Genomic DNA, 12,266 nt, shown 5'->3' with positions numbered 1-12,266 from the left:
ATGGGCTCTAGGCATGCGGGCTTCAGCAGTTGTGGCATACGGGCTCAGCAGTTGTGGCTCACAGGCTCTAGAGCGCAGGCTCAGTAGTTGTAGTGCACGGGCTTACTTGCTCCACGGTATGTGGGATCTTCCCGGATCAGGGCTCGAAACCGTGTCCCCTGCATTGGCAGGCGGATTCTTAACCACTGCGCCACCAGGGAAACCGTAGCTAAGACTTTATTAAGGATTTTTAATCTACAGGTGTAAGTGGCTTGAAATGTTCTCTTCTTGAATTATCTCATCTGTTTTGGGGATCAAGATTACACCAGCCTCGCTTTTTCATCCCTCTCCTTACAACTTGTGTAGGGTGATGTCATAATGCAGACTACTAAGTGAGGAAGGAGGGCTTTGAACCACTTGCTCTTCCTACACTACCTCCCTTCCACCTTCTTGTCTTAAAAGCATGTATGTTTTGGGGAGGGGCGGTTCCTGGCCCCGTTTCACAGCCCAGCCCCCCCAAGGCCCGGAGAGGGCAGCCCCAGCTTCGTGTTCCATTGTACTCAGACCTGTGCTGAGAGCACACGCATACTTGTGAATCACAGGGTGGAGACTGGTTAGTGGGACTGGTGCTGTGGTAAAAGCCGTGGAGCGGATGAGGACGAGGGTGGACCCAACTAGTGGGGCATCCCTGGGACTGGCAGGCTGATTCTCTTATCTCCACACCTCTGGGGTCATCAGCCTGTTGAGGGCACAGGGCCCACTGGCGCCAGAGTGCCTATCGTTGTTCACTCAGAGGTGCCCTCAGGCATTGTCCCCAGACCCAAGTACAGTTTAGCCTTGCAGCCATACAGCAAGTGCAGCTGCAGGGTGGCAAGGCCAGGGGATGGGGGGTTCCTAGTCCTGGCTGTGACCCAGAGGGTCTTCAAGCCTGACGGTGCCCTGGTGGTGCTTGGTTTCCTGGTACAGCATGACCTGCTGGACCCGATAATGGTGAGGGGCTGTGACCAAGATCTTGTCCATCTGTGTTTATGTCCCTGTATCTGTGTGGGCCACAAACCACTCTGGGACATGAGAAAGAGACATGCAAGCTGCGGACTTTTCAGCTTTTATTACAAAAAGAAAGACATGAACCCAGCCCAGTTTTCCAATAAAAGTCACCAACTCAAAAGTCTGACTTGGTCAGGGCCTCTCTGGCTGCGGAGTTAGGCCAGTCAACAGGTGCAGGGCCCCTGTTCTGACCACCCAACATTTCATCCTCCCCTGCTCCAGGCTGGACACCCAACATAAGTATAAGTAGGTCTTGCAGCTGCTCACTGGGCCTCGTTGAAGCGGGTCACCATTGTCTTGTGCAGCGTCTCCTTGTATGACTCGGTTGAGGTGACCCCATAGGAGCTGCCTCGGGCACCCAAGCCGGAGCCCCGCACCCGTGTCTGGGCCTGTGTGAGGGAGGCAGACTCTGTCAGGTTGGGCGGGGGCCAGGGCTACAGCAGAGAGTACTGGAGGATGGGGATGGGATCCCCACAGACTCACCTCAATGGGAGTCACAATGCCCTGTTTCTTGCGGCCCAGGCCACTGCCCTCTTTCCAGCCCATAGCCTGGAGCATGCGACTGCCAATGTTGTCACTGCCCAGCCCATCCCGCGTGGGCTGCTCAAAGTCCCTGCAGGAGACAGTGGCACAGCGTGAGCGACTGGCCTGCCGGCCCCAGGCCCCCGACCTGGCCCCGGGCACTCACACAGAGGCCGCAGACATGCCGCTATATTTCCTCCTCTTGGGCTCCGGCGGCTCAGGGATGCCATACTTCTCTCTGCGTTCAGCTGCGCGGTCCCGGTACTTCATTTGCTGAAAGAGTGTGTGTGAGAATGAAGGAGCTGATCGCTATTTGCAGGAAACATGGGCACAGCTGGGGGGCCCCCAAAGGGAGCTAGATCTAGCGAACAGATCTGTGGTCCTGTGAATGCCAGCAGCCAGCATGGGGGGAATTGGGAAGAAGCCTTGCAGGGAAAGGAGGTGAAGTGGCTGATGGCAGCCAGGCTGTGTCTAGCTGAGGAACCTGAGCGCCAGCTGCCTACACGGATGGAGCGCTTGGTAAGGGACCGAGGGATGGAGCCCAGGAGTGGGTCACACCTCACCTCCATGTCGTTCTTCTCAAGTGCCTCCAGCTCATTTTCTGACAGGTGGGCTCGCCGGTGAATCTCAAGGTTTTGCTGCAAGGAGGACAGGAGGAGTGAAGCGGCTGGGCCGGGCCAGGACAGGGTTCCCAGCCAAGCCTCCCTCAGTCACCTTGTGGAGCCCGGAGAGCTGCTGGTGGCGGATGAGCGCCTCCTTGCTGGGGAACTGGCGCCGGCAGAGCAGACAGGCCAGCTTCTGCCAGTCAGTGAGCTTCTCCTCCCGCTCCGGGCCCCCGCGCTCTTGCTCCTCCTCACTGTCACTCTCCCCGCTGTAGGCTGCCACCAGCCCCCTCGGTGGGCTCTGAAAAAGGTGAGGGTGAGAGGTCTGGTCTGGCTAGCTCAGAGCCCTGCCCTTCTTTCTGCCCTGGGCACTCACTGGGCGGTCATCACTGGCCAGTTTTGGGAGGTCCATGCTGGTGTGCTGTCTCTCAGCTAGTGCTCCCTGGGGTGGAGGAACACAGAAATTCAGAGATTCCACGGAAGGACCAAAGGGATGACAAGACTGGGGGGCAGGGCGCGGATGGACAGCCACACACACCTTCTTCTCGAGGATGGCGTAGCCAGCATCTGCGGTGGCCGACTCCCGCCTTTCATCGTCTCGTAGGGAACTGATGGGCTGGAAGCTGTTTTTGAAGTTTTCTTTTTGCTTGTTGAGGCTGCGGGCCCAGCGTTCCATGTCCTTGGCAATCTAGGGGCGAGGGTGGGGGTGAGGCTCTTAGGAATCCTCCGACTGCTGGGGTCGCCAACTCCAACCTCTGCCCTTGCAGCAGCCCGCCCCTTCCTGCCCTGCAGCCTCAAGCAGAAGGTGAGAGAGGCGGAAGTGAAAGTCCCCATTTCTCTGTCGTCCTGTCATCAGTGCTCCTCAGCAAGCCCCTCCCCAGCTGTGCCCCCATTCTCCTCATGGGCACCCACGCTATTAGGTTTGCCGTGTGTTTTCATTTTATCGTTCTAAAATGCATAGAATGGCTTGCTCTGTGTATAATTTTAATTTACATGTGTGATACTATGCCACGTTCCATGTCGTTGCCCAACCCCGACCCCCAGGCACAACACCATTTTTAGAATTTACCAGGCTGCCAAAGGAACACGTAGTTCTTGCTTCTAAGTGTTGCACCCAGACTGTCATATTCTTCCTCCACAGACAAGACACTGAGGTTCCCTCCAACTGCCCACCACCACAGAACACTGCGATGGCTGTCTTCCTGCCCACCCCCTGATGGGCCCGCGAGAAGTTCTCTGGGGTATATATACACAGACAGACACGGACACACCCTTAGGTGGGGTTCTGGGCCCAAAGGAGCATGCATGCGCATTTGTTTCCACAGGCAGGGCTAGCCTGGCTTCAGGCGTGCCCACACCAGCCCACATTGCCACCAACAGCACAAAGGTTCCCACCAGGGGATGGGAAAGCAGACAGGGTACACTTGGATGGCACTGGCCACCTCAGGGAGGTGGGCAGCCCTACCATGTACCTGGTAGGGAGACGGCCCTGGCTCAAGGTCACGCAGCAAAGAGCAGAGCTGGACCGGGAGCCTGGTCTCTCCTGGGCACAACTACTGCCCACGTGCACATCCACCGCCATCCCCTCCCTTGGCAGCGGAGGATAACAGATGACAGAATGGCATTCATCAGAAGACACCTAACAGCCAGCCAGTGACTGCTGGACTCCCAGTGTTCACCTGTTGGGCCGTCTTGGTCTTGTGCTTTTCCTTCTTCTCTTTGCCCTCCTTTGAGGGCGCTCCCGTTTCCTTATGCCCATCAGCTGACTGCTCCAGGGCAGGAACATAGGTCCGCCTTTCCCCATCCCAGTACAGGTACTGCTGGCTCTGAGCATTGTAGTAGTACTGGGGGAGGTGGGGGAGAAGGGGTGTGAGGGAAGACCTCGAGGAGGGGACTGCAGACCCTGCCCACTCCCCAGACTGCCCTATCACCTGAGAGTTGGGGTCGTAGTAGAGGCCAGTCTGGGGGTCATAGTAGTAGCCAGATGTCTCGTCGTACTGGTAGGTGGAGACGTCAGGAACAGCTGGAGAGTGAGAAGAGGGGGTCGCACTCCTCTCTGCTTTGTTAAGGAATTCCCCACCCCTCACCGTAGGCCATGGCTACTCACGGTACTGGCTGTAGGACTCCTGGGCAGAGGGACTCGTGGCTGGTGGCAGGGAAGAGCTGGGATGGGTGGGGCTCTGGAGCTCAGATTTGAGCACAGCGGGTGACATGATGGTGTATGACTAGTCACGGGGCAAGACAGGGGAACAGGGCTCAGTGTCTACCAGTGCCCCCATGGCCCCCAGGACCTCCCCTTGAGTTTCCTCACCTGGCTGTTGGCAGCAGTGCCCTGGCTGCCGCTTGCTTCAGCTGCTGACTGCTGGTAGACACCAGGGGTGGCACCAGGCTGGGTGCGGGAGAAAGCCTGCAGGGACACAGAGTCTGCCCCAGGCTCCAGGGAGGCCTCGGGACCTGTAAAGGGGGACAGGGAAAAAGGAGAACGTGAACGGCAGGGCCCAGGACCCTATGCTTGCCAGTCCCCACCATGGGCTCAGGGAGAGATGCTGAGGCTAACCTGCTCCGGCTGGGTCCCCTTTGGTTCCAGTGATGCCGGGGCCCTTCGTGCCCTTGAGGTAGCCATGGGCATAGAGAGAGGACTCTGTGCCCTGGCTGCCGCCATAGCCCTCCTCCTGTTGGTAGTAGCTGTAGTCGACCGGTGGCTCCTCGGGGGTGGCCCAGGCACCCTCCCCACCCTGGGAGGCCTGAGGGGCAGGTGGGAGGGGTTCATTAGCAGAGGAGGGGGCACAGAGGGGAGGGGGACCAGCTAAGAGACGTCTGCCCACAAGTGAAGCAAGTGTCTGCTGACAGAAAGCATGCAGCCCTCAAACAAGGGCCACCCGGCCAGAGCAGAGCAGGGTGGTGACAAAAACAAGACTGGAACAAAGACACGCGCCAAAACGCTCCTAGGGCTGACACTGGTACATGTGTTGCGTGATATATGTATTGGGTGTCAGACCAAGGAAGATACCATCCTCCCCTTCTTTATTGTCATCTGCCAATTTTCTTGCAGCCACTTATAAATTCCCTTTTACCAAGAAAGGTTGTAACAATTCAGGATGATATACAGCTACCAAACAGAACAGAAAAGCAGCCGCGACGGCGCTGAAAAGGAAAGCCTGGGAGGAGGTGCCTGGGAAGGGAGCTGCAGCGCGGACCCCATAGCCCCCACCGGCGACCACTGTGAGAGGTTTTCGGGGCCACAGGAAGCCAAAACAGCAAGCCAGCCCTCCTGTTTGCAGAGAGGGAGCGGGAGGGTGGAGGCGGCCCAGGTACAGGGATGCTGGGGTGGAGGGGAGTCTCTGAGTACCTGCGAGATGGCCCACTGGGCCGCGGCAATGGCAGTGCTGGCCACAGAGGCAGCATTGATGCGACTGCCTTCGTTGGAGGCCATGTCCCTGGGGAGGATGTCAGAGACTGGGAGTGAGACAGGAGGCCCCAAGCTGGGGGCAAGCTGGGAAAGGACACAGGTGGGGCCCTGACCTCTTAGAACCCTTGGCAAACTCAACGTTGATGGTCTTGCCGTCGATGGTGAGCGGCGGGTGCAGGGCCTGCAGGATCTGCAGCAGCTGGGCTGCCTCCTGGGGGAGGAGGTGGCGGGGGCAGGGGCAGAAGGGTCAGGCCCGGGGAGGTCCCCGGCTCCATTGCCCCATTTCCAGGCTTGGGGCCGCGGTGGGGGGCTAGGGTCAGGGTCCCTCCTCCCTGCCCCGGGGGCCGGGATCCTGGCTGCCCGGCCCCCCCCTGTGCCGCCCTCACCACGATGGTGGAGAGCTGGATGAAGGCAAAGCCACGGTTCAGTTGGGTCTGCTTGTCCTTGATGACGCGTACGTTGGAGGAGGACAGCACTGCGTAGGGTGCCAGGGCCCCCAGGATGGAATCCATGGTGCTGTGTGGGTTCAGGTTGCGCAAAATGATGGCTGCAGGAAGGGGCCCAGCATTAGGAAGCACCACTGATATTCCGCTCCCGCCCTACCCTCTGGTGGCTCCCCTCTGCTCCCTCTCCCCAGGCCTCCGCGTCCTTGCGCCCACTGCTTCCCCTCACCTCTTCCTCTCAGATAAACTCTGCTTGTCAGTCCAAGTCCCAGCTCAGTCACCCACCTGCTGAGAACCTTCTCAACACACCCCCAAAGTCGAGTTTGGCAATGCTCTTCCTCTGCTCTCCCTACATTACATGTGTGTCCCCCCACCAGGCAGAGGCCCCTGGGAGGATGAAGTCCTGGTCACCACCATCTCTCTGGCCTTGGAGAGCCCAGCCTAGACACCCTAGGGCAGGAGGAAGGAAGGAACAACTGACTCACTGTCGTTGGCGTTCTCTGAGCTCGGCTCCGAGCCCTGTGACAGGGCCTGGGAGGCCAGCACTCCCTGGGCCTGGTAGGGCTGTGGCAGGGGCAGCAGGCCCTGGCTTAGCTCCCGACCACCCAGCGGTAGTGTCTGCTGATCCAACCTTGCGCCCAGGGGCAGCTTCTGCTCTGCCTCTGTCAGGGGCGGCAGAAGACAGGCCAATGACGAAGGGGGAGGGGCTCCCAGGCTGGTCTCCCTCCTCCCAGAGCACTGGCCCCTCACCCTTCTCCCTCTTCCCAGCAACGTCCCGGGAAAGAGGGAGGTAGGAGGGCCATACCTGACTTGGGCACACCACATTTGAAGCACTTCTCACGGCGTTTGAAGTTCTGGACGCCACACTGTGAGGCACAGGCCAGGCTATCAGAGGGGGTGGGGCTTTCCACTGCACCCTCCAAACGTGGATCCAGAGATCCCCCAGGGAACCCGCCATGCCCCGGGAAGGTCCCAGGGTCAGGGGTGGCAGGGGGCTTTGGGGCTCTGGCTGTCCTCCTCGATCCCGTGAATCTTCCCTTTACATGGTCTCAAATTTGTCCTCAGTGCCAACCCCTCAACTCAGGATCCATAACTCCCCCACCTCTGTTACCAAGTGCCGCCTGCTCCGAGGTACCAACTCCCAGAAATGCCCCCACCTCCAAAGTCCCTTTGGTAGGTTCCTCTTCCCAAAATGTACTTCCCTATTCAGAAACCTTCGTTATTTCTATCCCTCAAAGCCAGCAGCCCCTCTCTTGCCAGACTCCCACCCCTCCTTCATCTCGAGGACTGGGTTGGATCCTGCCGCTCTTGAGAAATAAATCTGCCTGGGATATTGCAGCCTCTGGAGATGCCCAGCTTTCACCACATTTCTGTCTGTGATCCATGGTCACGTACTAAGCACTGCTCCCGCGCCAGGCTCCGTGCAGGATATGGCCTCTGCCCTCCTGGCCTAACAGTGGGGAGCAGATGTAGCACAGAGGGGCAGCAGGTGAGTCTGTGGAAATGGTCCCCCCCAGGGGCTGTGGGAGGGGAGCGGGCCTAGAGGCCCAGATCACTCAGCTGGGTATAGTCAGCAGGGCTGTTTGATCTGGGAGGTCCAAGAGTTTGGTTTGGTTTTGCTGGGAAGCGACTGCTGGCGGAGGCAGCAAGAGATTTTGTGTAGGAGGGTGAGGAGAGAGGCAAAAGCAAAGGCTGGACAGGGAAGGTGACACTAGATCACAGAGGGGAGTCACACTCAAGCTCAGAGTTGTGGGGGTTTTCAGCAGAGGAAGAGGGACGTGGTCAGAAGTGGTTTTGAGGAATGTCACCAGTGAGGGAGTGGGAGAAAGAGGCAAGAGGCCAGCACACCAGAGAGGGGCCTGGGGCGACTGTGTGGGGGAGGAGGTGAGGACTGGCCTGAGCAGTGGGAATGGCATTTCTGTGATGGAAGTGACAAGACTGGAGAGCAACAGCATGTGGTGGATAAAGGAGAGAAAAGAAAGAGAATCCCCTAGTTTCAAGGAGTATCTGAAAATACAGGAGGGATGGAGTCCTCCCGTCACTCTGTCCCTACCTCTCCAGAGAGGTTGGACACCCGCCTTCTGATATTAATTTTTCGGTTTTGAAATAAGCAGGAACCACTCCCCTTACTGGGCAGAGTTCCTCTTGGGGAGAGGGCCTCCGCAAGCTCTCAGGTCTCCCCTTAGGTCTCAGGGCTGCCAGACGGCTGCAGGAGGTGAGGCTATAGAGTCCCAAGGCTGCTTGTGAGGCTGGCCCCAGGGGAGATCTGAACTCACGGTGGCATCCATGGCCCACGATCAGGAGCAAGGCACAACTCAAGGTTCCATCTCTCTGAGCCTCAGCCTCCTCTTAGGGAATATGACTGCAAAGAGCTACAGCTTGTACCCTAAGTCTCAGGCGGACATGGCTTTGTCAGAGGTTGGGTCACCTGACACAGGCTCTCAGAACACCCTACACGTTCCTTCAGGACAAGAGCTGACACTGAACATTGTTAACAGCGGGCCAGGTGTCGTTCCAAGTGTTACCCTCTCATCACCACATTTCAATCCTCCCAACCACCTTTGGGGAGCGGGGTCATTGGTATTTGCATCATAGAGATGGGGAGAGTGAGACAAAGAGAGGTTAAATACCCTGACGAAAATCAAGGCAGATTTGGGAGAGTCTAACTTCAGCTAGTCTGGTTCTGAAGCCCACATTTTATGGATCACATTATGCCTCCACTGTCACTAGTCACTTACATAAACAACTGTTTCAAGTCTACTGGGGCTTCAGGCAAGATCGTGCCGCATGAGGGCAGAGCCTGGCACCAAGTGAAAGCTCAGTACAAACTGGTGGGTGGGTGGCAAGGAGCAGCGCTGCTTGAGCTGAGCCAGTCCTCCACACCCACACCACTCAGAGGCCCCGGGGAGACAGAGACGTTGCCACCGCCCCTGTACCTTATTACACAGCCAGTCCTCATTGATCTTGGGCTTGGGGTCGCTGTAGTGCATGGACACCTTCTGGCCCAGGATGTTGAGGGAGTGCTGCGGGGAAAAGCAGAGCACAGTGAGGCCTAGGCAGCAGTGCCCCACGCACCGTCTCAGCACAGGAGAAGAGAGTGAGCGAGCCCTTCAGCTGGATGGATGAGGGACAGGGAACGGAGGGAGGTCGGAGAACTGACGAGGGAAGAAGGAAGGGAAGGAGGGAGGGAAAGCGCCACAGCCCTCGGGCGCAGCTGTTTGCTGCCTTTCCGGGCACGCGCACGCACACATGAACACACGCCACCAGGCACACAGCGCTCGGCTGCCCGAAGCTTGCCGGACAGCGGGGGAAACCCCCACTCGGCCCTGACACTGCCAGGCCACACCCAGGGCCAGCACTACACAGGCTACACTTGGGATGAGGGGGGACGGGGAGGGGAGGGGAGGGAGAGGAGGGGAGAGAAAGAGAGAAAGAGAGAGCGCACGCGCACTAGTGCTGGAGAAGGGGAAAAAGAAAGAGCCATATTTAAAAGATGGACGGTCCTGCTGTGAGGCTGTCTTCCCGTGGCTGGCTGGGTCCTGGGCCCATGGCACTAGCCTGTGGACCGGCAGAGATGGCCCCAGGGCCGCCCCTGCTGAGCCTCCCTTCCACCACATTGCCCCTTCCTCCCCTGAGGCTTTCCTTCAGTGCCCCACACCAGTGAGCTGGGCTCTGGGTGCGCGAGCAGAAGCTTTGGGTCTCTGAAGGTCCCAAAGCTGCTGGGTTGGGAGCCCGTGCCAGGCTGGGGGAGCAGGCTCCCCTCCCTTCTGGACAGCACGGCTCCTCGCTGAGAGGGCAGGCCTGTCCCTAGCGGAGTGGGGCAAGTGGTGACTCCTGTGGGGGCCAGGTGCAGTGGGAGGGGTGGGGTGACCGAAGTGAGTCCTGGTGAATGAAACCATCACTCCTGACTGGTACTTTCGATCAACAGAGCAGTGCTGGCCTGTCCCATGGAAATCAAAGGACCAAACTCACATGCAGGGACAGAGCTGGCAAAACAGGACTTGCTAGTTAGTGTGCCAACAGCTAAGTTCCCCAATGGCTGGACTTCCAGCGGTGCCCAAGAGTGGAACAGAGTCCTGGCTCTGCCTGACCCCAGAGCAGGGCGGTCCCCCGGGGAGTGGGAACTTAGGTGGAAGAACCCCACCCCCACCCCACCCCCAAGGCAGCCCTTTCTCTGAAAGCTCAGCCAGGAGAGGAAGAGAAGCAGAGCTAGTGCCTGGCCAGTGGTGAGTGTGGGTTCCTGATGGGAAGCCCAGTGGGTAGCGAGAGATGGGAAGAGGAGATAGTGAGGGTCAGGAAGGGGGAGAGAGGGGGTGGGGGGATGGGACACAGGGCCACAGGGCAGGGAACTGTGTCCGTAAGAATCAGGCGATGGGGAGCGCTCGATTACAAAGTAGTATTTGTTTGGGGGGGGGGTTCAAGTGCGGCAAAGCAACCTGATTGGCTTCCATCCATCGTGTAGCGTCCTGCAAGTGACTAAACTCGACGAAGGCGAAGCCCCGGCTCTGACCTGGAGACAGCATTCAGATACAGACGCAGTGGGTTAGTCAACAGCTTTGGACACACGGCGTTCCCGGGGGCGGGACCCGAGGGGAGAGGACTGGGGGGCAGAGAGGGAAGTGGGGAGAGGAAAAAGGAAGAAAGGGAGAGAGAGAAGCAAAGAAAGACCAGGGTGTGGGAGGCAAGGTAGATGGTCGGGAGGGGCAGGAAAGAGGCAAGTGGGAGGGAAGAAAACAGAGCTGGAGAGGGGTTGGGGGCAGGGGATACACACACGCCAGCTGGGAAGAAAGACAGAGAGATGGGGCTCAGGCACACCTGCCCGGACAGCCTGGGGTGATAGAGATGGAGAGAAGGAGCTGGGAGGGAAAGGGTACAAGGAGACGTCTCCAGAGAAGGAAGGAGGACAGATGGGCAGGCAGCTGGCTTCACATGGGCCAGAATAAATAACCAAATGGTGGGGCCCAGCACAAGGCCAGGGCAGCCCAGGAGGGGTCCTGTAACAGGTGTTTAATCAAAGGAGCAAAAGAGAAGCTGGGCCAGGCTGCTCGGGGAGGCTGGGAAGGCTCTAGGCCCAACAGGAACCAGAGGGAGTTAGGGACACAAGGTCACCTCAGCCTCACCACAGTCCAGGGAAGGTTGGCCTCACCAGGGAGCCACCTCAGGGCCAAGCTGGGAAGATTACAGCCACCTACAGTCCAAGTCCTCCAAGACAGCAGGAGAATGGGGGCCAGGATCGTCCAGGTAGATCTTAAGGAATCAGCAGGTGCCTGGGAGAAGCGCCCAGGGCCACAGAGAGGGCTGCACCTGGGACAGCGCCTCAGGGAGACCAGAATCCTGTCAGCTTGGCTGGGGTACAGCAGAGCAAGACCTACATGCTATGAAGAGAGACTCCAGGCCTGGCCAGGGCTGGGAAAAGGATCCAGGGCTTGATACCAGGGGAAAGTAGCTCCTTCTTTGGAGGTGCACACACAGGGAGGGCTTAGACACGGCGGGACTTGAGGGGCATGCTTGATCTCCGAAAGAATAACCATTAGGATGCACAGGAGGATGGAATGGTATAATTAAAGAGAGACAGAGACAGAGACAGAGACAGAGACAGAGAGAGAGAGAGAGACAGAGAGAGAGAGACAGAGAGAGAGAGAGACAGAGAGAGAGAGAGAGAGAGAGAGACAGAGAGACAGAGAGAGAGAGAGAGAGAGAGAGAGAGAGATGGAGAGAGAGAGAGATGGAGAGATGGAGGCGTGGGGAGGAGAGAGACTGAGAGATGCAGAGAGAAGCCCAGGCAGAACGAGGCCCCACTGTGCCTGCCCTGGGGAGCCTGGGCCAGAGGTCCTGCAGAGACAACCCCCCACCACCCTACTAACCTCAGGCCAGCTCCAAGCAGCCTGCAAGAGGGAGGGAGGGAACAAGCGAGGCCAGCGATCCTGGCTGCTCCTTGGGATGCACCCTTGGACAAGAGCCACCCCCTGCCTCCCCTCTTGGGACACATGGGTGGGGCCGTGTCAGACCTCTTTCTGGTCAGAGGCTGTTACCAGAAAAATGTGGGGGAGAGCAAGGGGCAGGGGAAGGAGAAGAAAGGGGAGGGAAGGGAGGCTACTGGGGGGACGGGGTGACCATCTCAGATACTCAGAGTCCCAAAGAGGAGGTTCCCCGGAGCCTGGCCCTGGCCCTGCCCCCGGGGAGCACTCAGCTCATCTCAGAGCTGCACCCCCTCCCTGACAGCCTCGCACAAGAGGCTACTGGCCGGAGCTGTGAGGAGAGTGG

General features: G+C 58.6%; 1 protein-coding gene across 11 annotated transcripts in view; it reads right to left on the bottom strand.

Annotated features, from left to right (window-relative positions):
- Positions 1–1,072: 1,072 nt before the first annotated feature.
- The window catches only part of RBM10 (RNA binding motif protein 10), a 29,456-nt gene continuing 18,262 nt past the window's right edge, over positions 1,073–12,266 (bottom strand). For 6 of the 11 annotated variants that reach the window (XM_033409676.2, XM_033409681.2, XM_004281997.4 and 3 more), the window contains 19 exons: positions 10,439–10,512; positions 8,939–9,025; positions 6,808–6,868; positions 6,488–6,664; positions 5,946–6,106; positions 5,673–5,770; positions 5,500–5,587; positions 4,708–4,894; positions 4,462–4,604; positions 4,258–4,375; positions 4,082–4,173; positions 3,830–3,994; positions 2,689–2,838; positions 2,527–2,592; positions 2,263–2,451; positions 2,112–2,186; positions 1,715–1,821; positions 1,510–1,639; positions 1,073–1,415 (listed from right to left, as the gene is read on the bottom strand). In XM_033409676.2, the coding sequence (XP_033265567.1) occupies positions 1,290–1,415; positions 1,510–1,639; positions 1,715–1,821; positions 2,112–2,186; positions 2,263–2,451; positions 2,527–2,592; positions 2,689–2,838; positions 3,830–3,994; positions 4,082–4,173; positions 4,258–4,375; positions 4,462–4,604; positions 4,708–4,894; positions 5,500–5,587; positions 5,673–5,770; positions 5,946–6,106; positions 6,488–6,664; positions 6,808–6,868; positions 8,939–9,025; positions 10,439–10,512 (2,294 nt within the window). In that variant the 3' untranslated portion in view covers positions 1,073–1,289. Of the gene's footprint in view, positions 1,436–1,509; positions 1,640–1,714; positions 1,822–2,111; positions 2,187–2,262; positions 2,452–2,526; positions 2,593–2,688; positions 2,839–3,829; positions 3,995–4,081; positions 4,174–4,257; positions 4,376–4,461; positions 4,605–4,707; positions 4,895–5,499; positions 5,588–5,672; positions 5,771–5,945; positions 6,107–6,487; positions 6,665–6,807; positions 6,869–8,938; positions 9,026–10,438; positions 10,513–12,266 lie in introns of all 11 variants that reach the window. The other 5 variants (XM_033409677.2, XM_033409682.2, XM_033409683.2 and 2 more) reach the window with 3 other exon arrangements.

This window comes from Orcinus orca, chromosome X (genome assembly GCF_937001465.1).
Source record: "Orcinus orca chromosome X, mOrcOrc1.1, whole genome shotgun sequence".
NCBI lineage: Eukaryota > Metazoa > Chordata > Mammalia > Artiodactyla > Delphinidae > Orcinus > Orcinus orca.
The sequence above is the reverse complement of the archived record's forward strand: the minus strand, read 5'-3'. Positions and strand labels throughout refer to the sequence as shown.